This window comes from Jatropha curcas, chromosome 3, assembly GCF_041381405.1.
Source record: "Jatropha curcas cultivar XTBG-Jc1 chromosome 3, XTBG_Jcur_1.0, whole genome shotgun sequence".
Lineage (NCBI taxonomy): Eukaryota > Viridiplantae > Streptophyta > Magnoliopsida > Malpighiales > Euphorbiaceae > Jatropha > Jatropha curcas.
Window position 1 is genome coordinate 7236635 of NC_143153.1, and position 26576 is coordinate 7263210.

The 26576-nt window shown below is 30.5% G+C and overlaps 1 protein-coding gene and 1 long non-coding RNA gene across 2 annotated transcripts; both read left to right on the plus strand.

Annotated features, from left to right (window-relative positions):
• The first annotated feature begins 6281 nt into the window (after positions 1-6281).
• LOC119369122 (uncharacterized) lies at positions 6282-9117 on the plus strand. Its single transcript, XR_016319891.1, has 3 exons — positions 6282-6756; positions 7713-7777; positions 8631-9117. It is a non-coding gene; the product is annotated as an uncharacterized LOC119369122 (long non-coding RNA).
• A 1979-nt stretch (positions 9118-11096) lies between these two features.
• On the plus strand, positions 11097-18672 carry EMB2795 (condensin complex subunit). Its single transcript, XM_012225221.4, has 13 exons — positions 11097-11502; positions 11603-11704; positions 12286-12403; positions 12809-12882; positions 12958-13018; positions 13101-13301; positions 13384-13679; positions 13792-13936; positions 14026-14276; positions 14366-14396; positions 16442-16581; positions 17084-17194; positions 18252-18672. Exons 1-13 carry the CDS (start codon positions 11242-11244, stop codon positions 18468-18470), a joined length of 2010 nt encoding a protein of 669 aa, XP_012080611.1. The 5' UTR covers positions 11097-11241; the 3' UTR covers positions 18471-18672.
• Positions 18673-26576: the final 7904 nt, after the last annotated feature.

The following is a 26576-nucleotide window of genomic DNA, read 5'->3' on the forward strand; positions in this document are numbered from 1 at the left end:
CCGTTTGATGATTATACAAGTTGCTCATGTTAATTGATTAGCTACCATTTTTTTTATTTTTGGTATAGCGAAAATATTTGAAAAAGAGTTGTTGTGTTTTGTGTGATTTTTTATTGCTTCATAGTTGATCATAATATATATGCTGCTCCCTCCAGTAAATGAATTTTGGCATTGATGCTTCAATTAACTGCTGTACTTTTAGAACTATAGACTGCCCGAGCAAAATTAAAAAAATATAAGTCGTTTAAAGATGTAATTAGACTAAATTACTCTTTAGAAAATTATAAGAGATAGTTATAGAATTTAATATAAATAAAGGTAAAATTAAAAAATTTTTATTCATTATTTTTTTATATTTTCTCTTTCCATTAGTTGACACTTTTAAAAAATTAAAATTCTTTAATTAGCTATTTGAAAATTTTAAATTATAATTCAATATTATATATTTTAAAACTAACTATTTTTTCATTTTCAATATTTCTCTTCTAATTACAGTATTTAAATTATATTCAGATATTACAATCACATATAATATTTTTTTACATTAAAAAGTTTAACTAGTCATTTAAAATCTTATAAATTACTGTCAAATGTTATATTTATTTTTTAAATTTAATCTTTAGCATTTTAAAATCAAATGTTACAATCAAACATTATATATTTTCTTAAAATTAAAAAAAAAATTAATTCAACGTGACTAAAGTTATTTTAGGATATCTTAAATTCCACTAAAGGAAATCTTATAATTCCCTTATTCTTATATTTATAGATAATAGTTTTTTTTTTATAACATGCGTTGCATGTCAACAGTGCTCATTAGGTTTTCATTTTTTATATTCTTTTAATTTTTTATCTATATAATATTAAAGCATAAGTTTTTGTTTAGATTAAAATAAATACAATTTGTAATTAGTATTAGACTTTGCCGTATAAGCTACTTACAATATTACTTTTTTATGTACTGATTCTATTTTTATATAATGAAGTGGTCTCAAAATAAAGTTCAATCAAATTCTTATACCTAATATTTCAGTCTTTCATTTATAAATACAGATTCTTAAAATCCTGATAGGTGCTAAAAAAAAAAAAAAAAATCAAATTATCACTTAATCCCCAACTCTTGCCTTCAATCCCAAATCAATATTTATATTAAGCTCTATAATGAAAAACAATAATATTTTTTTTTACTGGTACGTAAAAGAAAAGAAATGAGAAGTGATCTGAATTAAAAATGGTAATCATTTTGACTAGAGTGATAATATTACTTATTCAGTGCATTAGAAAAAAGAATGTATGAATATACACACAAACTCTTGAAACTCAAAAAATGACCCCAAATAAAAATATATAATTCTAATCTTTTTCAATTTCATAAACATTATTTTCTTTCAAGTCAAACATATTTAAAATATAAAAGAAAAATATCAAGAAAATAAAAAATGCTTAATCAGGAGGTCATCTATTTATTGCAAGGGAGATATAAATCTCTTACTAAACTAAAGTGATAATAGTTATAAATTAATTCAATAACGAAAAAGAAAATAATGAATAATAAATTTTTATTAAGAATAAAGCTCTTTTAAGATCTCAATATATAACAAGAAATAAATTATATTAAAAAAATTACCAATTTAAATTTCAAAAATAACCTTGGAAATGCTATAATTTAATAAAATTTGATTTTGATGGATGAAAAAAAAGCTAAGTCAATAAATAAAAATTACAAAGCAAATCATTCTAGGATCCAATATTGGTCAGTTAATGAGTTTTTTCAAATATTTATTTCTTTATTGTTCTAAGTTGCAAATTGAAAATAAATAAATAAGTTAATTAAGTAATAAAAAAAAGATTACATAAAAGAAACGTTATATTTTCTCTAAATAAACCCACAATTTTTCCTATAACCATAAAAAAAAAAAAAAGAAGCAGAGTATTTTTTTTTATTTTATTATATATATATATTTATTTAAAAAATAATTTTTAGAAATTATATCTAACCAAATAATAAAATGTAAATTTTTCTTTTTAATCGTCTTAACCACAGGTATCCCGAGCTCACTGGGCTAGAACTAAATTCTGCTCGCACTAGGTCGGCCCAAGAAGGGATAAAGTGCTCGTAGTGGGTATTTACTTCATCCAAGAGAATCGAACTCTCAATCTCACCTAGGAGATAAGAGTGTCAAACCAATCATCCAAACACTGGTTGGTATAAAATGTAATTTTCAAATTGGCAACGACTAAGGCTATTTTAGGAGATTTTAAATTTCATTGAGGTGATATCATAAATCTCATTATTCCTTTCCCTATTCCCATATTTATACACAGTATAGATACTAGTCTTTTTTATGACGTGCCTTACACGTTAACTATGCTCGTTATATATTTGTAGTATTTTAATATTTTTTATCTATATAATATTTAAGCATAAGTTTTTATTTAGATTAAAATAAATACAATTTTTTAATTTGTACTGGATTTTATCGTACAAGTTACTTGTAATGTTACTTCTTATATACTTAATTTTATTTTTTTATAATGAAGTGGTCTCAAAATAAAATTTATCCAATCCATAAACCTAAATCTTCCGTCCCTAATTTATGAATGTAGATTCTTAAAATATTAATAAGTGTCCAAATAGAAAATCAAGTCATCACTCAATCTTCAACCTTCTGCCCTCAACCCCAAATCAATATCTACATACAACTATAATGAAAAATAATTTTAAAAAATTATTTTTACTGCCGATTAAAGAAATGAGATGAGCATATGATTTGAATTGATAATGACAATTATTTTGGCTATAGTGACAATATTATTTACCCAATGAATTAGAGAAAAGAATATATACACATACACACAAATTACTGAAATCCCGAAAAGTGACCCAAAGCATAAATATACAGTTTTAGTTTTTTTGTAATTTTATAAACACTATTTTCTTTCAAGTGAAACAGATTTAGAATATAATAGAAAAAAATTAAGAAAATTAAAAATATTTAATCATCAAGAGATCAAATATTTATTGTACGGGAGATATAAATCTCTTACTAAATTAAAGTGATAGTAGTTATAAATTAATTCAGTAACAAAAAAGAAAGTAAAAAATAAAAAGTAAAAAAATTATTATTAAGAATAGAACTTTTTTCAAAACTCAAAATAAAAAAACAAATTATATTGAAAAATTACCAATTTGAATTTAAAAAACCATTCATTCTTTAACTGGAAATACTATAATCTAATCAAATTTGATGTTAAATAGACCAAAAAAAAAAAAAAAGAAAAAAAAAAGAAAGAAAGATTATAGCTATGTCATAAATGAAAATTACAAAGCAAATAATGATATGATCTAATTTTATTTCGCTATTTTTCTAAGTTGTAAATTTAAAATAAATAAATAAGTTAATTAATTAATAAAAAAATTACATAAAAGAAACATTCTATCATCGCCAAATAACTCTCAATTCCCTATAACCATACAGAAAAGGAAGGGTATTTTTTTTTATTATTATCTATATGTATTTATGTAAAAAATAAGTTTTAGAAATTATATTCAATTACATAATAAAATATAATTTTTTTTTATCTTAACCATAGGTATCTCAAGTCATTGGTTTAGAACTAAATCATTTTGGCTACAATGATAGTATTATTTACACTGCGCATTAGAAAAAAAATAATATATAAACATAAACACAAACTCTTGAAATCCAAAAAATAACCCAAAACATAAATATATAGTTTTAGTTTTTTCAATTTCATAAATACTATTTTCTTTCAAGTCAAAAATATTGAGGATATAAAAGAAAAAATAACAAGAAAATTAAAAATGCTTAATCAGAAGGTCATCTATTTATTGTAAGGGAGATAGATATAAATCTCTTACTAAATTAAAGTGATAGTGGTTACAAATTAATTCAATAACGAAAAAGAAAATAATGAGTAATAAATTTTTATTAAGAATAAAACTCTTTTAAGATCTCAAAATGTAACAAGAAATAAATTATATTAAAAAAAATTCCAACTTAAATTTCAAAAATGACCTTGGAAATACTATAATTTAATTAAATTTGATTTTGATGGGCGAAAAAAAAGCCAAGTCAATAAATGAAAATTACAAAGCAAATCATGCTAGAATCTAATATTGGTCAGTTAATTAGTTTATTCTAGTATTTTGTTTCTTTATTATTCTAAGTTGTAATTTAAAATAAATAAATAAGTTAATTAAGTAATAAAAAAATATTACATAAAAGAAACATTATATCTTCTCTAAATAAATCCATAATTTTCCCTGCAAACATAAAAACAAAAGAAGAGGATACCTTTTTCTATTTTATTATATATATTTATTTATTTAACAAATAATTTTTACAAATTATATCCAATCAAATAATAAAATGCATTTTTTTTTTTGTCTTAACCACATGTATCTCAAGCCCCACTAGGTTATAACTAAATTCTGCTCACATCAGGTCGGTCCAAGAAGGGATAAATTCTTCCAGCGAATATTTGTTTCATTCATTAGGATCAAACCCTCGACCTCATCTAAGGGAGAAGAGTGTCGAACCACTCATTCAAACACTCATTGTTATAAAATATAATTTTCGAATTGACTACGACTAAGGCTATTTTAAAATATTCTAAATTTTATTGAGAGTGATATCAAAAATCTCATTATTCCCTCTGCTCCCACATTTATATATAGTGTAGATAGATAGATAAGTTACATATTTAGAGAATTGAAATATATATTATTTTTGATATTTCAAACACGAAATATGGAATTTAGAATAAATTTCTTGAAACGTGGAGTTCATTTTATAAAATTTTATGGAATTCATTTATTACAAAATAAATGTAAATGAATTTATTTTTTCATGAGTAGGATTGTCTTGTAAATAATCAAGCCATTGTATGTTAAGTTTAGTTAGTTAATAATTAAATGGTAAAATATAAATTAATCTATTCGTGTTAGTGGTTCTATTCCATTAAAAAAATATTTACCCCACTAAAAGTGAATTCATTTATTTATCCTTGTAAACATTTAATTTTGAATTTTGTATATTGAGTACATATTTTTCAATTACATGTTACCATACTCATATTTTTCAGTTTTAGAATATTGATTATGAAAACATTTTAAAAAATAAAATTAATATTCATTGATAACAGTTAAAAAAAAAACTAAAATATTGCATTGATTTTCAAAAATTGCATTGCCTTTTTCATTTTTTTTTTTTATAAATATTTCTCTGATCTCACTGACCAAATATCAATATTACGAACTCCCATCTTGCGGTGTTAATATACTAGTTGGTGGGGACAATTAACAAAAGTTTGATTTCACTGGAGAATACTCCAAAAATAATAATATTTCTAAATTTATTAGGCTAAAGTGAGAGGATGTTAGGTTGCTTGAAAATAACTTAGTGTTATGTGAAAGTACGCAAAAAAAAAAAAAATTATAAAAATAAATATTCTCTCCTGCCCATTTTATTTGCTTATTATTCATTTTTTAGATGTCTCAAAATATTTGCAAAGTTTTTTAATTTAGACACATAAATAATTGCATTTTCTATAATAACATTTATAATTGTTCATTAAATGAATAACTTTTATTAATATCTTAATGAGTTAAAGGTAAAAAAAGAAAAAAATAATTTTTATTAACTAAAATTTTAATATATGTGTTTTATTAAACCATACAAATAAAATAAGGCAAGAGAGTATTTCATACGATTTGAATGGTAAATGATTGTTTTTTTTTTCACGCTGTATTCATGTTAGTAAACTATCTATTAGAAATCATTTACCCGTGTATAACATACTTTGATAATGACTTAACACGATGTATTTTAAATTGATTGGAGAAACATAATATAATAATTCTTCAAAATTTTGAGATATTGAAGAAAATTAATTACGGTATCTATCAATCAATAAATAAAATTTAAAAAAAATCTTAATTATCTTATGTTTGTCCAATTTTATAAATTCATTTTAATTAATTTTCCAATTTTTTTTCGTTACTTTTTTGAAACAACCTGAATTTTTATTTTCATAATATTTTTCAATTTTATTTAATGAACCGACAGTCTAAAAATTAATATTAATATTTTAGTGTGAATACTGTGAGAAACCGGACCAAAAATCGATTAAAAAGTCAAAAACCAGTTAAAAATCGATGATTTGGGCCGAATCGAACCGAATCGAACCGGTTCGACCCAAACCATCTAGAAAATTCTCTTTTTCTTTTATCTCCAACGCTAAGCTCATTTCCCCCCTCACCAGCTCACCTCCACTCCATCGCCATTGCCACCACAGCGCCACTGCCGCCACCCCCCTCTCCCTCTTCTTCTTCCTCTCCTTCTCCCTCTTCTTCTTCTCCTTCTTCTTCTTTCCTTTCTTCCTTTTTCTTTCTTTTTCTTTCCTTGTGCCTGCGTTCTTGGCGAGACAGAGGCAACGCAGCAGAGCCGCGCGCCACTGCCACTCCGCCACCGCCCCTACTACAGCTCGGCAACGCAGCTGCTCCGCCAGCAGCTCCTCGTCTCCTTGGCCAGATCGCGTTGCTGCTCCTCTGTTGCGCCTACAGCAGCAGCACAGCTTTGTCAAGCCAACGCTGCCACTGCAGATCGGGCCTCCGCCGGCGTCACAGCAGCTCTGCTGTCCCTCCAGCACGCCGATCGGTCGTCTCCGCCTCCCTCCGCCACTGCCAGTCGAGTTCGACCACCGACAGTCACTGCTTCTAACCCGACAGGCGTAAGAATTTCCTACCTAGCAATAATTAGTTAGTTAACGTTAACTGTGTTAATGTTGTTTAGTTAATTTAGTTAATTGTGTTAGTTAATGTTAGTTAGATAATGAAACATTAGTTAATTAAATTAGTATTAGACAATGAAATTAATTGATTCATTTAGTTAAGTTAGTTTTAGTGAATAAAAGTAATGGTTTGTAGTTAATTTAGTTAGTTAAGTTGGTGTTAGTGTTAGTGTTAGTAATTAGTGCTAGTAATTAATTAGTTAAGTTAGTTGTAGTTCATTGTTGTAGCTAGTTTATTTAGCCAAGTTAGTATCAGTAATATTAGTCAATTAAATTAATTTTATTATTTGAAGTTAATTAATTTAGTAATATTAGATAATGAAATTAATGTTATTATCATTTGTAATTAATTAATCTAGCTAAGTTAATGTTAGTTAATTAAATTAATCCTATTATTTGTAGTTAATTAATGTAGTTAATTTAAATTGGTAAATGTGAGTAGCTAATAGCTTTATAATTTTATTGTTTTATTGTTGATTTAATTAAGGTAGTTTAGATATAATTGTAATGTATAATTTTAATTGTGTGGTGATGTTGAAGATTGATGGAGGATGGGAAATTTGATTGATTGGCTGCCCGACGGATGGGCTGTGTGGTTTGGAAAATATTAAATATGTTGTTGATATTTTAACAGGTGGATAGTCCAATTTTTAGGGAAGATGCTGCCGAAATTTCGGTAGAATATAAAAGAAATTTCGGTAGCAAAAGAATAAACAAACTTCGGTAGGAAATAAAATACAAGCTAGAAGGAAATGAGTTATTATAGAAAAGAACTTATATCTCAAAAAATTAGTTATGTAGATAAGTTAGGATATAAATGAAATTTTTTAAGGGTGGTGAATGAATATTTTGTCTGATAGAATTATTCTTTTTGTGTCGTTCTTGTAATTTCTTAGATCGCTCGGTTCATCTAGTGCTCTTCCAGGACAGAATCAAAGCTAGAACCTTGCTCTTCATCACTGTGAGTAATAATGAATAATGCACATCAACACTGCATTTGCATAACACTTATTTATATACATTACATTTTTATTTATTTATTCATTTATTTACATATTTACAACATATTATAAGTATTTTATTATATATATATACTATGTTTCGATCATTATAATTATATTTATATAATTGTGCATTTGGATGAATTGTCTGATTATGTGTGCTGTGACTATACTGTGATTTGTTTGTGTGGAATTGGGATGAAGTGGGTCACCATAGGTCTGTGAGAATGATATATGTGATATGGATCCTGAATATGATATGAAAGTTGGCCGGGTAAACGGGAGATCGGCGCCCCTGTGTGCACCTACTGCTATGATCTGTGTGATATGGAAAACCACAGGTTGGTTTCTTTATTGGGCGCACCTGATAATCTAGATCTGACCGCAGCCCGCAGGGTGGCCTCCTGTTGTGAGCGCCTGATGATCTAGATTTGATGGAGACGACCGGGTTACCTCCTGTTGGTATGGAAAAGAATAGAGAGAATGGAAAAATATAATGAGAGGGCTGGTCAAGTGAGGATTAGACCGGTCGGCCAGTATGGGGGATCGGCTCCCTGGTGCACATGTGAGAGGATGAGCCATGTGAGAGGACGGCTCATCGGGGGTTCGGTGACTCCACTGACTAATTTCCACGTGCTGTGATTATATGAAGGTGATATTGTTTGTAGGTGCTGAAGTTATGTCATATGCCTGACAGTTGTGTGTTCATTCAGTATATTAGGGCACATTTCGCGTGACTGTGTGTGGTGTGTATTATTTATTATTATTCACTGAGTTGGAAAAACTCACCCCCTTTCTCTCCAAACTTCTCAGGTAATAGGAAGCTACTGATCCAACCGACGCTCTGTCATTTTCCTCGCAGAGCTACAAAAAAAGTAAATCTATAACTTTTGTTGTTATGAATTAGACTGTATTATTAAATATGTACGCTTTTCCATCTCCTAAATGTTGTTGAACTCCGCAGTTATAGGGTTGTGTATTTCGATAGGGTTTTACCGCATGCGTTATTTTATAAATGTGATTTTTTTCAGGACTAGGCCCATAACTAGATTTTAATTGAGATGTTTGAAATTGGGCCAGATAGCATAATATCTGTATTCTAGTATGTTTGGGCTTATTGTTTCTGTTATTATTAATTGGTGTGGCTGATGTCAGTAGAGTAGTTTAGGCTTACTACGGGCCTCGGGGGCCTTAAGTTTACCTGGGCCCTAGTGCCAGTCCGGCCCACGGAGTCGGGTCGTGACATTTTTTTTCTTGTATATCAATTTGCAAAAATCTTGATAATCTTTTATTTGTTCAATTCTCTAGTATCATTTTAACTCAGTCTTCTGTTTTCCGATAGGTTTTTTTTTTAACTTTCTTTCTCTATCATTTTCAATTGATTAAATATTTTTATTGGAGTTTAATTAAAAATACAGTTAAAATTAAAAAAAATTATGTAAATTTTAATTTTTAAAAATAATTGTAGCATAAATTTTTAATTTTTGACAATTTCAAAAATTTACAATTTTTGCAATGTTATTCAACTGAATCAAACTGGTTGATTAGACCAGTTAATCTGAAAAAACCAAAAAATAGTTAATTTAATATAAAAAATCAAGAATAAAAAAAAACAAAATCACAATTATCGACTGAAAGGTCCAACACAAACTGAATTGACATTTATTTTTTTAACATATATTTACATTTAAAATTCTTGACATATGATTAGTTAAAATTGGAATAATTCTTTATCATTAGTTCTAAAATGCGGTAAATTTATTAATAATTTATTAATTCTAAAATGCGATAAATTTAAACTTTTCACATTCATATCTGCTATAAAATATATATATTTTAATGTTGTTATCATGTCTAACCATACTTGTCCTAGTCAATTGTTACTTGTCAGATCAAACCACAATTTTTACCATTTTGTATTTTGTTTCCATGTTTAATAATTTAAAAGTAAAAAAAAAAAAAAAAATTGTAAGTCTAAATATTTTTACAACTTTGTATTGAAAATTTTAATATTTTTCGTCTGATAATTAATACCAACAAACAACAGAAATGAATACTTTAGAAGATATCTCCCAAGAAAAATATAACATTTTATGGAAAAAGTATTTTGTAAACATTTGTTATGTTGTGAAATGAACAACATTAGCATTTAAAGTATAAAAAGTAGATTATGAATGTACTTAAAATTATTTTTTTAAACTACTGTTTAGAAATTTTTTTTATTAAAAATATTGGTTAGATATGTGTTTTCAGCGACAACATTTAGAGTAACTTTTAATATTTTGACTAATTCAATTACTATTTCTTTAAGTTATTGTGTTCGTAATTTGATATATAAGTAATTTTTAGAGAACTTCTAAAACTTTATAAAGACCGTTAATGAGGTTGAGGTGGTAAAATTTTCATTTTAAATGTTTTAATGATGTATATGTGAGCTTTTCATCTATTATTCAATGGAAAATTTAATAGGTTCCTTTTTGTGTAACACTAATTGAAGTTCATATATTATTTTTCTGTAACAAATTAAATTTTAGAAACTTTAATGTAATACAGTCTATACTTTTAGATATGAGAATTGAAATTAAGCTGTAAATAGCCGCACAAAATGGTATTGGTAAAACAATGAAATGGCGATTATTTGAAAGAAGAGACTCGTGATATTACTGGTTATGTTCTATTTTGATTGTTTGTTATTCATTTTTTTTGAATGTCTCAAAATGTTTATAAAGTTTTTAAATTTAAATATATTAACAATTATTTTTTCCATAACTTTTATTAGACGAAAAACTTTTATTAATATCTTAAGAGTTAAAGGTTAAAAAAGTAAAATAACTTTTATTTGATTAAATTTTTAATATGCTTATTTTATCAAATCATGCAAATAAAATAAAACAGAGAGACTATTTTATTTTGAGTTGACCTCGTGTGATCATGCTACAACTCCAGCCCAATTAATGGGCAAATTGATCCTTTCAGCTAAATGTATGGAGCAAATTTGCAAAAAAAAGTTAATTTTTTGGGTAACTTGAACATTTGACTCAAGTTTAGGAGGCAAAATGAATCATTTTTCAAAAAATATAAAAAAAAGGAAAACAAAAGAGATAGTAGACGTATGATCCTTTGTAAAATTTAGTGATTTTTGAAGAGTGTATCCTCCTTTCTATAATCCACCTATTTGTGGCGCTTCATAAGTTTCTATTTAATAAAGATGAGCTCTCTGAAGGCCCATTGGGCCTCCAGGAAAAAAAAGGAATATAATAAGAAAAATTTTTTTTAAAAATCTTCCAAAAGCGTGTACATTAAAATTCAAAACGCTAATTGGAGGGAAAAGGAGAAAAACAGAGAGAAGAGAACCCAAATTCGAAAATCACCAGAAAACCAACTTTGCTCGAATCAACCAATCAATACAATTTCACGAGAAAAAATGGCTGAAATTCTAAGCCCTAATGCATCCCTGAAGCAGAGACTCCCCAGGATTCAATCTCCAACTGCTCCTTTCTTCTTAGGCTCCAACGACGATAAGCTCGAGCGCGCCCAGGCCCGAGCCGCACGTGCCGCCGCTATCCGCCGTAAGCCCATTTCCGCCCTTGCTACGCCGCCTCCTGGTCAAAATTCCGATCCCTGCCTCGATAAACAACAGATACTCGTTCTCTTTCGCAATTGTATCAAGCTGGCTAGCGAAAATGTCCGTTTTACCCCCATCACCTAGTCTGGAAAATTTTGTTTTTCTATCTCTTCTATCTTTGTGATATTTGAAATTTTGTTGTCTTTTGTTAACTGTGCAGAAAATAAATCAGAAAAACACATGGGAATTGAATTTGATTGACCATCTTTGCGAGATTATCAAGGTAGAAGAAGAAGAGGATGTTGAGACCAATTTTCAAAAGGTAAATTTGTTTTATTTCATTATTCGATTTTTTTTTTTTCAGACTGATGAGCTAATTTATTTGGGCAGAGAATTATAGATTGGGATTGAACCTGAAAATGAACTGTTTTAAATTTTGAGTGATATAATTTTTTTATTTTTGCGTTAATGAATGTGTGTATCAGTGTATGCATGTGTGTCAAGGACGGATGAAGGGAATTTAAATTAGGAGTTTGGAGATCAAAATTAGATTCCTTTGAACATCTACCAGGAGTCATCTTCCTGAAACATAACAATCATGCACACATACTATGGGCCTTGAAGTGGCTATGCCCTTTAGTCCGAGAAAAGGGTTCTTGTTATTAGAATGCTTGGGAATTATTGTTAAGCATGACTGCATTCACCCATGTCCAAAGCGCCCATGGTATGTCAATATATTTGGAAATCGCTTAACTTTAAAGACTTAAGCCAAGAGCCCTGATGAGACACTGATTTGTAGGACTTGCTTAAATGTGATTTTTAATCTTATTTTTTTTCTATGATACGCTTCCTTTAAACTTTAACCAAAGGTGTATGAATTTTTATGCTTTTGAATTCTTACAGGCTAGTTGCACTCTTGAAGCTGGAGTTAAAATTTACTCATTGCGAGTGGATTCGGTGCATTCAGAAGCATACAAGGTCCTTGGTGGGATTAATAGAGCTGGTCAAGAGAATGAACAAGGTTAGCTTTATTACCCTATGAAAAGCTTGGTCTTTATTCTTCTATTTTCATTTTCTCCTTGTCCTTTTTTCTATTGAGTTGTTGGAGGATTGCAGTTTCTCCTCTTTTAACAGAAAATTATACATTTGAGGAAAATTCACTGGCTTTACAGAATTGAGGAATTGGAGTAGTGGCATTTTAACTAAATCTATAGTAGTTGGCTGCGTGAAATATAAAGTTATGTTGAAACTCAAAATTATGTTATGCCAACCATTAGTTTATCTTGTTTGGTCCTTTTGGTTGTAACTATAGTTGCTGAATGATGTAAATCTATCTGTTAAGTTTCAGAATTATAGCATCAAATTCTTTTGTTGTTCATGCCCCCTTATTTTACATTGTTGATGAAATTGTGTGTTGTACTGATAGATGCTTCCGTGGATAATGCCAACATTGACAATTCTCAAGAGGAAGGGCATTCCAAAAAGGAGATAGATAGAAAGGTTGATTTCTTTTCCCTCATTTACAAAAAACATAATAATGAAGATTACAGTCTAATAGAAGTGAATCACATGCAGATTTCACCTTTGTCAACACTGGAATCATCTTTTGAGGCCCTTAACGTGAAGAAGTTTGATGGTGATTGCATATCATGTCTCATCTCTATTTCTAACATGAAATTTAAAATACAGTTAATATTGAAAATTCATTTGGTTCTCAGTTGCATTTGCTGTGGATCCACTGTATCATCAGACATCTGCACAATTTGATGAAGGTGGAGCTAAGGGTCTTTTATTGAACAACCTTGGAGTCTATGGAGGGTGTCAAGTGCTCTTTGATTCACAGGAAGTGCCTGGGAAGCTCACATCATTTGGAAACCAACATGAAAGGCACGATACAATTGATCTTTCTTTTGCTAAAGGTTTGTTGTATTTGTTTTGCTAATTAATAGTTAATTCTGTTTTAATTACTGAAAGCTTAATTTTTTGCTTTTCGGTTACCAGATTTCGTTGAACAGATGGTGCTGAACATGGAAAAGAAGGATGAAATTTCCCCAACTCTAGGAAGTATAGTCAACCAATTTGATGAAGATAATAGAAGGAAATTAGGCATTTTTCCTCTTCTCCAGAAATCTTGTCACCAAGTTGATGACAATGATGAAACTTGTAATGGAGATGTCCACTTTGATGATAATGCATTTGGGGATGGTGGGACTTGGACTTTTGAACATGATGAGCAAAGGAGTGTTGTTGATGAGGACCCTAATGGTGCAGATACATCTTTACCAACTTTTCACGAGGTGTACACCATAGTACTATAGCTTTCACTACATTTACATATTGCAATCAATCTTTGTTTATTTTAAGAGGTTAATAAAGTTTCTGATGACAGTATCTGGTTAATTCTTGTAGGAAAATGAACCGTTTTCTTTTCACAGTGCTGAAATGGATGACAGATTTGAGAAAGTTGATAGGTACTTGTTTTTTAATTTGGGATTCTCATCAAAACAAAATGCTTGGGCAGGTCCTGATCATTGGAAGTACCGGAAAGCTAAAGGTAAGGTTTAGGACAGTTCACTCAATTGTTGTTTTGTACCAGTAGATCATTTGCAGAATTATAATGCAGAAACTGTTCTGTGGATTCAGATGATCATTCTACTACTGAGAAAGGATCACCAATAACAACAAAGAGAATAAAGACAAAGAAGCAAGCAGAACTTGATATTGATTTCACAAAATCCATGGATGAAAAGATACCAGATATCTTTGCCCCTCCTAAAAATCCCAAGTCATTACTTTTGTCTGCAACTAGAGCACCATGCAACACAACACTGCCTGAAGATTGCCACTATCAACCTGAGGACCTTGTCAAATTATTTCTTTTACCAGATATAATGGTAATTCTAGTAATATAATCATGGACTTGTTTGCCATTTAGATGGTACTTATTTTCTTTATCATTGATGAAATACTGTTTTGCTTGTAGTGCCTTGGAAAGAGAGCAAAAAGGTCCCCAGGTAATTTTTTTATGCCGTATACTTTTAGGCTGCAGGATATGTGTGCGTGTGTATATATATTTGGTAACTGATCAGATTTTTTTTTGGGTAATGGATCTACCTCAATTCTCTGCTGCATGCATTATGTTTCAATCATTTTTGGAAAATTTCTATGGTTTTCTTTTTTTGAATTGAGTCACATTCATGTAAAGGAATATTTCTGGTTATTTCCAAAGAAGAAATTAGATAGGGGAATAGAAAGAATTTGTATATTTGTGCTTTAAAGGGAATCCATCTTTGATATGGCCAAATGAAGAGAAAAAACATGAATTTTGCAAAATGGCTAAGGGCTTTGATAGGTGGGATTTTATGAGATCTCTCATTCAATGGGAAGAGGGATTTTTACTTCTTTTTTTTTTTTTTTTTTTTTTTTTTTTTTTTTTTTTTGCAATTCCAAAAATATTCTTTAACACTAAGGATTTGATTTGCACATTGAATGACGTAAACATTTTCAATTTCCACAATATTTTCATTATTAGGTTTTATGATTCTATAGTTCAACTATATTTTATTATTTTAAAAAACTTTCAAAGCTAATAACTAAATAATGTCCGTATTAATAGAAACTTTTTTACCCATACATAATATATGGATTTTCATAAAATATAAGGATTGTATCAATTTCATATTCCTCTATCTACTAATATTAAAAGAACAAGCTACATATTTGTTTGGAGTTTCGGATGGTTGTCGAAACATTTGAACTTGGACAAGAGGTTTGGCCTAGTTGATTATGGGCTTTTCTTGTCTTTAAGTTCTATCTTTTGGGATTAGGTTTCCCCTTTAACTTTGATCATGACTAAAGAATAAAGAAAGAGGAATATGCATGCGATGTTACATTAAATGAGAAGACAGAATCAAAAGATGAAGAAAATAACTCATATAGGATGCGAAATTAATCATCTTGTTCCATTGTTATGTGCATTGCAAGTTTGGTTTTAATTGGAAGAATGGAGGTGAGATGAGATTAGATGGTATTATGGTGCCTAATTGTAGGCAATTCAAATATCTAGAATTTGCTTTTTAGGAGGATAGCATAATAGATGAAGATATAACCCATAAAATTAAAAAAGGACGGATGAAATGGAGGGGTGCTACAAATGTTCTGTGATATGAAGATATCAAACAAAGTGAAATGCAAGCTTTATAGAACTGCAATTTGTAATATTACATGGGAGTGAATATTAGACTTCAAATGCAAAATATATTCACAAGATGAATGTCATAATAATGAGGATGTTAAGATGAATGAGTGATTACATAAGATTGGATAAGATTAGAAAAGACCATATTTAGAAAAGGATGCAAGTAGCAAAAGTTGGGGGTAAAATGAGAGAACAACGTATAAGATTGTTTGGTCATGTCTTACGTAGAACCCCATGTGCTCCGATTTATAGGTGCTTACATTGATGGTGGAGGGTGCAAAGAGAGAAAAAGGTAAACTTAAAACCATATGGAGGGAAGTTGTCTCAAAAGATTTACTACTTAACGACCTAATTGTGACATTGCAGAATTGGAATAAAGGATTTGTATAGTCAATCCCAAATAGCAGACTACCATATGGAGGGAAATTGTCTCAAAAGATCGATATTCTCAACGGACCTAATTATGACTGAAGTGGAATTGAAAAAAAGGATTCTTATAGTTGATTCCAAATAGCTGATTTCAACAAGTCTGATATTAAGGTTTAGTTCTGCAAGAAGTATGCATGTTTTATTTGCTCAACTCCCTCATTATAGATGTAGTGGACTATGGTGTGCAAAGTAAAAAGTAAAAACTTTCATCATTTCCAAAACGAACGAACTAATAACATGCTCTTGTAGCATTAAACTATTAATGCTCTTGTAGCATTAAAATATCATTGAAATTCAGGTTTGTACTTCTGATTTTGTTTATGCATTATAAATGTTCTTGCTGTTGCTCTTTTGTTTCAGTCAATTAAAAAGTTTCCTCATGGTAATATAGTACACTGTCATAGTGCATAAATAAACCTACTCAATTTTCAGATGAACAGAGGCTACAGTCAGATGATTATGGAGCAATGCCATCCTGGGATGATGGAAGTGGTTTTGGTGGTGATTTTGATGACGGGAATGCTTATAGTGATGTGGAGGACCCCAACACACTTGTTTCTCAGCCTCGTCAGGTCAGTTTATAATTAAATTCTGGTTTGTCTTCTATTCTACGCTTGTTTTTTCTCGGTGATACTGAAGTTATGAGTTTATCTCTTTCCATGTATTAATTTGGCTATGAGATCAAATTAAAAGAAATAAGGACTTGTACAGTAAAGGTACAATTTGTTACACTGAAAGTATGGCTTTAATTCAGTTTCTTCTAATTTTTGGAATACATAGGAAATCAGTAAATAGAGAATTATTCCTTGTTAGAGAAACTTAACACACATAATAGTATACTTTCTTCTATAGATATGTTTACGCACATCAATTTTCCTTACATCTGTTGGATGAGTTACACAGTAGTATCTTTCCTTATAACTTCTTTCGCTTCAACCCAACAATATTCGAACTCAAAGATCTGCAAAAAAAATAATAAAAAAAATTAATGAGGTGAAATTTTATGGCAACCACTGTAAATACGAAAAAAGACATTATGTACTTATGGTTTGTTTTGTCGTGTAAACAATTCAGGTAAATAAAATTGAAGTCCAGTATGACAAGACTTCTAAGCAAGTCGATGTCCAATCACTGAAGGAAACTCTTTGGCACCATATACAAGAATCTCCTCAAATGTCTATACAGGTATGGTAATCATTTTTGCTATTTGCTTTTATCTTTTAATATCATTCCTTAAAGGCAATAATACAAGTAACAATTTGGATTAGCATTTCATGTCAATATAGAAGCATAATAATGGAGTAAAAATCTATACGAGCGCGGCACAATTAGCTACCATGTAAAAAAACTTAATAACAACCCAATTATGCACTTAACCAAGTCAAACTTATTTAACTCACATCACATGTTCAAATCATTATTTTTTTAAAAAAATTTTCGAGTAAATATTAAATGCATGAATTTAGCCTCTAATGTTTTTTTTTTTTTTTTTCCTGAGAAAAGATTTATAAGGTCAAACTCAGTATTTAATTTATGGGTGTATGGGTGTTAGGCTAATATATGTTAAACAGCATAATCAGGTTGAAACTAGGATATCGTGAACATGATAGATCAAAATCAGAACCTCTAATTTTATGTTGTGTTCTCGTATCTTATCCAATAAGGCCATCCCCGTTCCCAAATGACAAATAGTACGGCATGGTCCTAGGCCATGTGTAGAATTCCACACAATCTCATCAGCTTAACTATTTGAAACATGTTGTTGTCGCTATTTATCATTTCATAGTTTTTGCTGCTGTTTGCAATTGTGAATGAATTTTGGTAGCTCAATACTATGAGTAGTGTTGTTCTTGTTCATATCGGCACTTGAAGTTTACAGTGTCCTTTTGAGGAAGATAACACTTATGTATATATTGCCAATTTGATTGCATTCCAGAACTGGTCTGTGTTTTTGTTTTTGGTTAATACCAGTTATCTTAATACATTTGATATAAAAGGAAATGACAACTTCATCCCTTAAGACTTAGGCTTCTTTTGGGATCGAGTCTGGAGCTGTTCTTCAAAAGTACATTTTGACTTTCTTTTATTACACAAATTTTTCTTTGCATAGCTTTTGGTAAACCTAGTCATGGGAGAAGCTATAGCTAGAGATCTGTTGGTATCTGCAGTGGGTAATTTTATGCTTGCTATTTAGAAAAAAAAAAAAAAAAATTGACTTGAGATATTCTTTTGTAATGAGAAGGATCAAGAAGAGGCAGTATCTTTCAAGAAGCTATTGTCTAGCTTCCCTAGTGATTGCAGAGCTGCAGCAACTGTGAATGACATTTCTCCTCATTTGTGCTTCATATGCTTATTACATTTAGCTAATGAGCATGGCTTGAGTATTCTTGGGTGTGCCAACTTGGATGATCTCAGGATTCATCTCCCTAGCAATGATTTAAGAGTTGATGAAGGGATATAACCAAAAGAAAAAAAAAAGAAAAAGAAAAAGAAATTGAGCGCTACCTTTTTTTTTTTGTCCTTTTTGAAAATTGTGTATTATGAGTACTCTACAAGATTGTAAATCTGAGAAAAGAAACAAAAGAATGGTCCAGTTTTGTTGTAATGTGCCGACAAGATAAATTATCGTGTATTTGTACCAGAGACACTTCACACCAACACAACTGAGCTAACAGTTTATTATGAGTCTGCAATAGGAAGGAATAGTGCTCGATCCCGCGGGGACTTGCCGTGTTCCGCGCCAAAATGGGAGAGGTGTTTTCAATAATTTAATGTCTTGCATCAAAAATTATATTAGGGGTGATGGGTTAAAATTCTAAAACTATGTTTAGCATGGAGTAAGGAACGGAACAGCGAATGAAATAGAATGGAATAAGGATTATAATTCCCATTCTTGCATTTAATTTGGATTATGGAATAAATGAAGATTAATAACTATTTTAAGTTGTTATTCTCAAATTTTATTTGATGAAATTAATGATTGTTAAATCAAAATGAAAATTTATTGTCAGACTATAAATGATATCAAAATTTAACTTAAAAGAAAAGGCACACTCTATTAAAAATATAATTCTTTTATTTTGATAAAATTTTAATTTTAATTAAATACCGAGTGTACAACCTGTTTCTCTAATCGATCCAGCAGTGCTTTTCATAATAAAAGTTGCAAGTGGAATAACAACGGGTTTATTTATGTAACAATTGGGTATTTGAATTGTTTTAAACGTGTTAGACCCCTCTCATTATCAATTCCGGACTTCTTTGCTGGAAGAGAAAGGGAGAGAGAAGAAAAGGGTGTTTTGGTGAAAAATTTTCGTCTTTAGTTTTTTTTTTTTTTTTTTTTTTTGTCTGAAAGTGCAAAATAGATGAAAGAGTACACGGTACAAAGGATTGAAAATATAAGGATATAATAATATATATTTTTAAAAAATATAAAGATTTTTTTTTTAGAAAAGATGGAGAAAAGATTTATAATTTCCAAATCTAATATTATATGAACAATGATAGAGGCTCACTCGTTTGGCGACACGGCACATATTCCATAAATGTGGTAGGTCACAGTTAGACTGTTGTATAGTAGAGTATACATGCAATGTGACAGAGCCGTAGCTACAATTTCTTTCACATGTTCTATAATTGTGGTAGGCCACGGCTAAAACCAATTTTTAGGTAGAGTCAATCAGTTATTACCTCAACTATAAATTTACACAATGAAATAAAGTTACATAAGGAATTTACGTTTCAATGTTATGATAAAGCGATATCAGGAGTTTGCTTTTTTTTTTTTTTTTTTTAAAGGAATTTGCTTTTTAATGTTATAATTATAATTACTGTGCCTACTAGAAAGCTCATAATAATAATAATAATAATAATAATAATGGTAAATCAGTATATATATAAGAATTGTAATAGAAGAAACGATATGATTAAATTTGATAAAAACAAGGTGGTTTGTGTCTGTAGGAATGTTGACAAGAAGATTTTTGTCACTATAGGCATGGCCGGTTCATTAAACCGCCAATTTTAGTTCACGGAACTGACGGTTCAAATTTTTTAAAATATTGAACTTAAACCGGCCCTTGAACTATTGGTTCCGATTCGATTTTGGTTCTGGCGCGGTTCCGATGAACCGAACGTTCCGTTCATGGTTTCCGGCGATATATCTTTTTTTTTTAAATCGATTTTAATGTTACATCTTTCTTTCGTACATATTAATATGAGTTTAAAAAATATTGGTAAATTTTATTTTAAATAAATTTTAAAATGCTTATACTCATATAGGAATAAAATTAATTAATTTTACAAAATAATAAAATAAATTATCACTTTATTTTGTTTAAATGTTATTAATTAAATAAATTATAAGAAAATTTTGAAAAATGCTTCAAAAGAATGTAATTTTAAACTTAGAAAGCAATTTAAAAGGGTAAAAATAAAGTTAAAAATAATATAAATTTAGACTAAATATTTCTCTCTTTTTTTGCCATTTTACCTTTTAGATTTTTAACTTTTAAAGTAAAGTGTATTTAAAAAAAAAAATTCTTAAGTAATGTATATCATGTAGTATAATATTATTGAGACTTTTAGAGATGAATAAAATAGGCCAAATGAATATCATTTTGAAAATAAAAATAGAAAATCTCTGGTTTGAACCGAACCGAAACCGCTGGTTAACCTCTAATTCCGGACTGATTCCGGTTCATATTTTAATATTCACGTGAACTTTAGTCTATCCTTGAACCGCCGGTTCTGATTTAAAATTTTAAACTGTCGATTTTGGTCCGATTCCAATTCGTCTACAATACAATTCGGTTTCAGTTCGAACCAAATCGGTGGCCACCCCTATGTCACTGTGAATGTCCTGTAACATTTAAAAAGATGAGAGATAATTCCTCTGGTAAAATTGTTAGCTAGTACTAAAAAAATTAAATTAAATCAATTATATATTTATTACATTTAAAGGGTAACAAATACCCTTCAGAAAAACTCCACATTCGTATATGTTTTTTTGGAAAATACCTTTCTTGTAATTACTTTTTTTTTTAAAACGCTATTTAAAAAAAAAAAAAAAGGCCCTGAAACTGAAAGGATGGACAATCCCTGTGTGAATCACGTGTGAGATATCTTATTTATAGCATAAAAGCAGAAATGCTGGATTTTTCATTTCAAACTTAAATGAAGATAAACAAGGATAAGATTTGTTGAGACGCAGAAAAGTCTGAATAGTCTATTTTATTTGGCTTTGCCCAAGATATTTTCAATGTCTGCTCCCTGTGGCTGTGGCTGTGGCTGTGGCTGTCGAGGGATAGCAGAGGAGCAGCTACATTTTTCAGGCCACAGAAATATTTCTTATTTCTTTTAAGGGACCACTTTTTATCTAACAATTCTGTGATTTATTTTACAGTGTCAGCGGCCTATGTGGCAAATCGAAATTTTGACTCTGTCAAAATGACCTAACTTTTGCAGTGCTGGCAGCTGATGTGGACATTCAAGAAAGCAAATTACTAAAACTCACTTGGTCCCACATGAAATTTTAAATGAAAAGATATTATTGTCCTTCTTAAAGTAAATTCATCCTCATTCCCTCGCTAAGCTCTTCCCCTCTCGAATTCCTGACCCATCTGTATCGCCATAAGTTTCTAAACAAAAACCATATCTTAGAACATAAATTTCTTTCATTTTCTCAGTATCCAAACATATATAAAACTATCAATTAACTTTTGATGTCTGAATAAAAAATTTATCAATTAAACTAAGAAAATACATGTCTATTCACGAATCACCCTATTAATTAAGTAAATAAAAAATGGCAAAGGTTAAAAAATTTTTAGATTTTCTTTCACTTTCTTGGCAACCAAACAGAGTGAAATTTTTAGGAATCAAAAGCAAGCTAATAAATCAACAAGAGACCCAACAAACTTTAGAATTTCTAAAATTGCAAAAGACATCAAAGGTCTATAATATTAAAAATAAATTTAATATAACGTAGATCTTATAGTTTATAGAAGTTGTTCAATAAGAATACACAATAAGTGGAAGCGTACCTTGATCAATAACAGTGGATCTATGTTATGAATTACCTCGTTGCAGCAATTCGATTCTCACCGTAACAACAGATCTATGTTTCTTCACTTTGGCCTTTTGTCCGTAAGTGCTCTCTTAATGGTCAGAGAATTATCAACAGCATAAAAGTTTTCTTTTCACGCTCTTTCAAACAACCTATCACCGTATGTGTTTGAGGTAGTCATCACCCTCTCTTAACTACGCTGTTGATTTCCTTAATCTCTTATAAGGCAGAAGAAGGGTATTAAAACCCTAACTGATCCTTATCCATTAGGCCCAATAACCATTATCTTGGGCCACCTTAATTAGAACCAGCTCTTTAATTACATGAGTCACATATAGATTATTAAATAATCTAACGATCTCCCACTTGGCCCATATGCATTTCTTAAATCTATTTAGAATTAAAATGATCGTATTATGACGGTCACAAGTCATTAATCGACATGATTCCTTCCATATATCACAGACTACCTCAATTCATAAAACTTTAATAGAGAAACTATTCAACAAACAATACATTGTCACAATCAAATATTATTATTATCTCACTCAAACTATTATTGTATACATCTATAATGTGAATAACACATAAATAAGCAAAAACACATCTTTAATTGAATTCCCGAGTGTCACAATAATATGAGCAATATAACCAAACGTATATATATATACAAATTTAAACATCATGCTAACAAGGACTTATTTATAATGCCCATCCTATCAACATGGCTAGTGAAGATTTTGGGCGATAAGCCTTTAGTTAGTGGATCCACTATCAGCAGATCAGTACCGATATGCTCAATTGACACTTTGTGTTTTTACACTTCTTCTTTCATAGATAGGTACTTTAAATTCACGTGCTTTGCACCCTTAGAGTACCTATCATTCTTAGAGAAGAAGACAGCTGCAGAATTATCACAGTAAATTCTTAACGGTCTAGCTATACTGTCGATAATGCCTAGACCTGAGATAAAGTTCCGCAACCACAATGCATGAATAGTGGCCTCAAAGCATGCCACAAATTCAGTCTCCACTATGGAAGTAGCAATGACAGACTTCTTTCCACTTTTCCATGATACTGCTCCTCCAGCTAGGAGAAACAAGTAGCCAAATGTAGACTTTCTCGAATCTACACAACCGGCATAGTCTGAATCCGAGTATCCCACCACTTCTAGATGGATGGACTTTCTATAAGTGAGTATATGATCCTTAGTGCCTTGTAAATATCTAAGTACTTTCTTTGCAGCTTTCCAATGGTCCATCCTGGGATTACTTTGATATCGCCCTAACATTCCTACGGCGAAACTAATATCCGGTCGAGTACATGTTTAAACATACATTAAGCTCCGAACCACTGACGCATATGGAATAGACTCCATCTCTTTATGTTCCAAATCATTCTTAGGACATTGCATTTCATTGAACCTATCTCATTTCTGAATTGGAACTATTCCTGCGAAGCATTTTTCCATTCTGAATCTCTCTAATACCTTATCAATGTAAGCTCTTTAAGAAAATCCTAACAGTCCTTGTGACCTATCACGGAATATTTCTATTCCAATAACAAAGGATGCCTCTCCCATATCTTTCATTTCAAAGTTCTTAGAGAGAAAACCCTTTACATCATGCAACAACCGAACATCATTCGCAGCGAGAAGAATGTCATCAACATATAGGACTAACATGATGAGCTTGCTCCCACTAACCTTCATATAAATACACCGATTAACAGCGTTTTCTATAAAACCATATGAAGTGATGGTATTAGTGAACTTAAGATACCATTGACAGGAAGCTTACTTCAGTTCATATATTGACTTCTTTAACTTACACACCAAATTTTTCTTTTCTGTGACCACAAACCCCTCTGGTTGGTCCATATATACTTCTTCCTCTAAGTCATAATTAAGAAAGGCTATCTTTATATCCATTTGATGAAGCTCTAGATCATAATGAGCCACCAAAGCCAAAATAATTCTTAAAGAGTCCTTTTTGGAAACTGGAGAAAATGTCTCTTTATAATCAATGTCGTCCTTCTGAGTGTAACCTTTAGCAATAAATCTGGCCTTATATCTTTCAATGTTGCCCTTAGAGTCCTGTTTGGTCTTGAAAATCCATTTACAACCATCTTGTTTTGACCCCTCAGGCAACTCGACTAAATCCCTGACTTGATTATCACTCATTGATTGCATTTCTTACTTCATGGCATTAAACCACTTTTCAGAATTATCACATTCCATGGCTTTCTGGAAAGAGACTAGATCCTTATCAATGCTCAATTCACATTCGTGCTCAAGTAAGTAAACCACAAAACCACTAGAAATAGCTAGCATTCTTTGCCTTTGTGACCTCCGTAATGCTATTTCTTGTGAAACCACTTGATCATTTGTGAATTGTTCATTATTTACTGGTTCATCATTTATATGGTCATTTTGTGGGTTTGGAATGTTGTTTTGTTGTTGAACCACGTTGTTAAACCGTGATACAAAAAGTGGAACAACAACCGAAGAAGAGACATTAGAAAAATCCACCTGAGTTGGATTTTCAATCTGAATCTCTTGCACATTCACTTTATGTGGTTCATTGCTCCTACTAATTTGGCCATTTTCAATACATCGAGCATTATTAGACTCTACAATTCTCGTACTATGGTTAGGACAATAAAATCTGTACCCTTTTGATTTTTCAGGATATCCTATGAAAAATCCACTAACCGTTCTAGCGTCAAGCTTCTTTTTATGTGGATTATATATCCTGACTTCTGCTGGGCAACCCCAAACATGAAGATGTCTTAAACTAGGTTTCCTTCCCATCCATAGTTCATAAGGAGTCTTAGGAACTGCCTTGCTAGGAACCCTATTAAGTAAGTATGCAGCAGTCTTTAATGCATGCATCCATAATGATAAAGATATAGTACAATTATTTAGCATACTCCTAACCATTTCTATAAGAGTACGATTTCGCCTTTAAGCTACACCATTCTGTTGAGGTGTACTCGGCATTGTGTATTGTGTACAAATGCCACGACTTTCAAGTATCTTTGCAAATGGACCTGGACATTGTCCATTTTCATTAAATTTACCATAATATTCACCACCTTTATTAGATCTCACCACTTTAACTTTTCAATTTAACTGCCTCTCTACCTCATTAATGAATATCTCAAGGATATCCACTGATTGAGACTTTTCATGAGCAAATATACATAATCGTACCGTGAGAAAATCATCGATAAAGGTAATAAAATATTTTTCACCACTCCAAGAGGAACATCAAAAGGACCACATATATCAGTGTGTATAAGTTCAAGCAATTCACTGCTTCTTGTGGCTGGATTTTTTAATGTGTGCCTAGTTTGCTTACCTTTGATGCAATCTATACACATGTCCCAGTCAGTAAGTCCAATTGAGGTAAGATTTCACCTTTTACTAAACTCAAAATCCTTTCTTTGGATATGTGACCTAACCTTTGATGCCATAAGAAAGCAGAACATTCATTATGTGCATTACGTTTATTACCTATATTGTGTTCATCATTAAACATGGATTCAAAAAATTAAGCATCAAGATTAAAACGATACAAACCATCAATCAAAGTACTAGAACCATAATAGTACTTATGTTTATATAATGAAAAAAACACTATTACAAATCTTAAAACTGAAACCAACATTATCCAACCTCCCTACAGAAACTAAATTTCTAGCACATTCAAGAATATAGAGATACTTTTCAAGATCCAGATAACAACCAGTGTCCAGGATCAATCTATAAGTCTCAATTCCTTCTATTCGTGCCTTCATTCTGTTTCCCATGTATAGGAACTTTTCAGTTTCATTTATGGGTTGGATCGTAAGGAATCCCTGTATCATATGAGATATATGAGTAGTTACACCATAATCTAACCACCAGGTATTATTAGGCATTTCAATAAGATTTGATTCAAAACATACTGAAACATAAAGTATACCTTTCTTTTCAAACCAAATCTTCCTTTTAGGACAGTCCTTTTTGAAGTGACCATTCTTCCTACAGAAGTAGCACTTCAACTCCTTACGGATTTCGCCCTCATTAACCTTCATTAGGGCATTGTCCCTTTTCTTATCTCTCTTCCCTGATTTATTGTTGCTGCTACTAGCTCCATTATGAAATGTGAGATTGATAGAGTGTTCCTTCAATTTCTTTAATCTCCCTTTCTCTTGTATTAACATGGCCTTGATTTTTGAATGTTCCATTTTTCCTTGAGGGTGTTGTAATTCACCTGGAACTGACCAAACTCAAGAGCAAGTGAGCTAATAATAAATTGAACTAAAAAATGATTCACTCACATCAATTCCCATTGATTTCAGTTTGACTGCCAAATTCTGCATGCCAGTCACATGATCATGAATCGATTATGACCAATCGAACTCCTTGGTCGTTAGCTCACTCATCAAGAATCCTACAATGGACTTGTCAACTATTTCCGATTGGGAGTATTCCTTAATTTTCAGCATGTACTC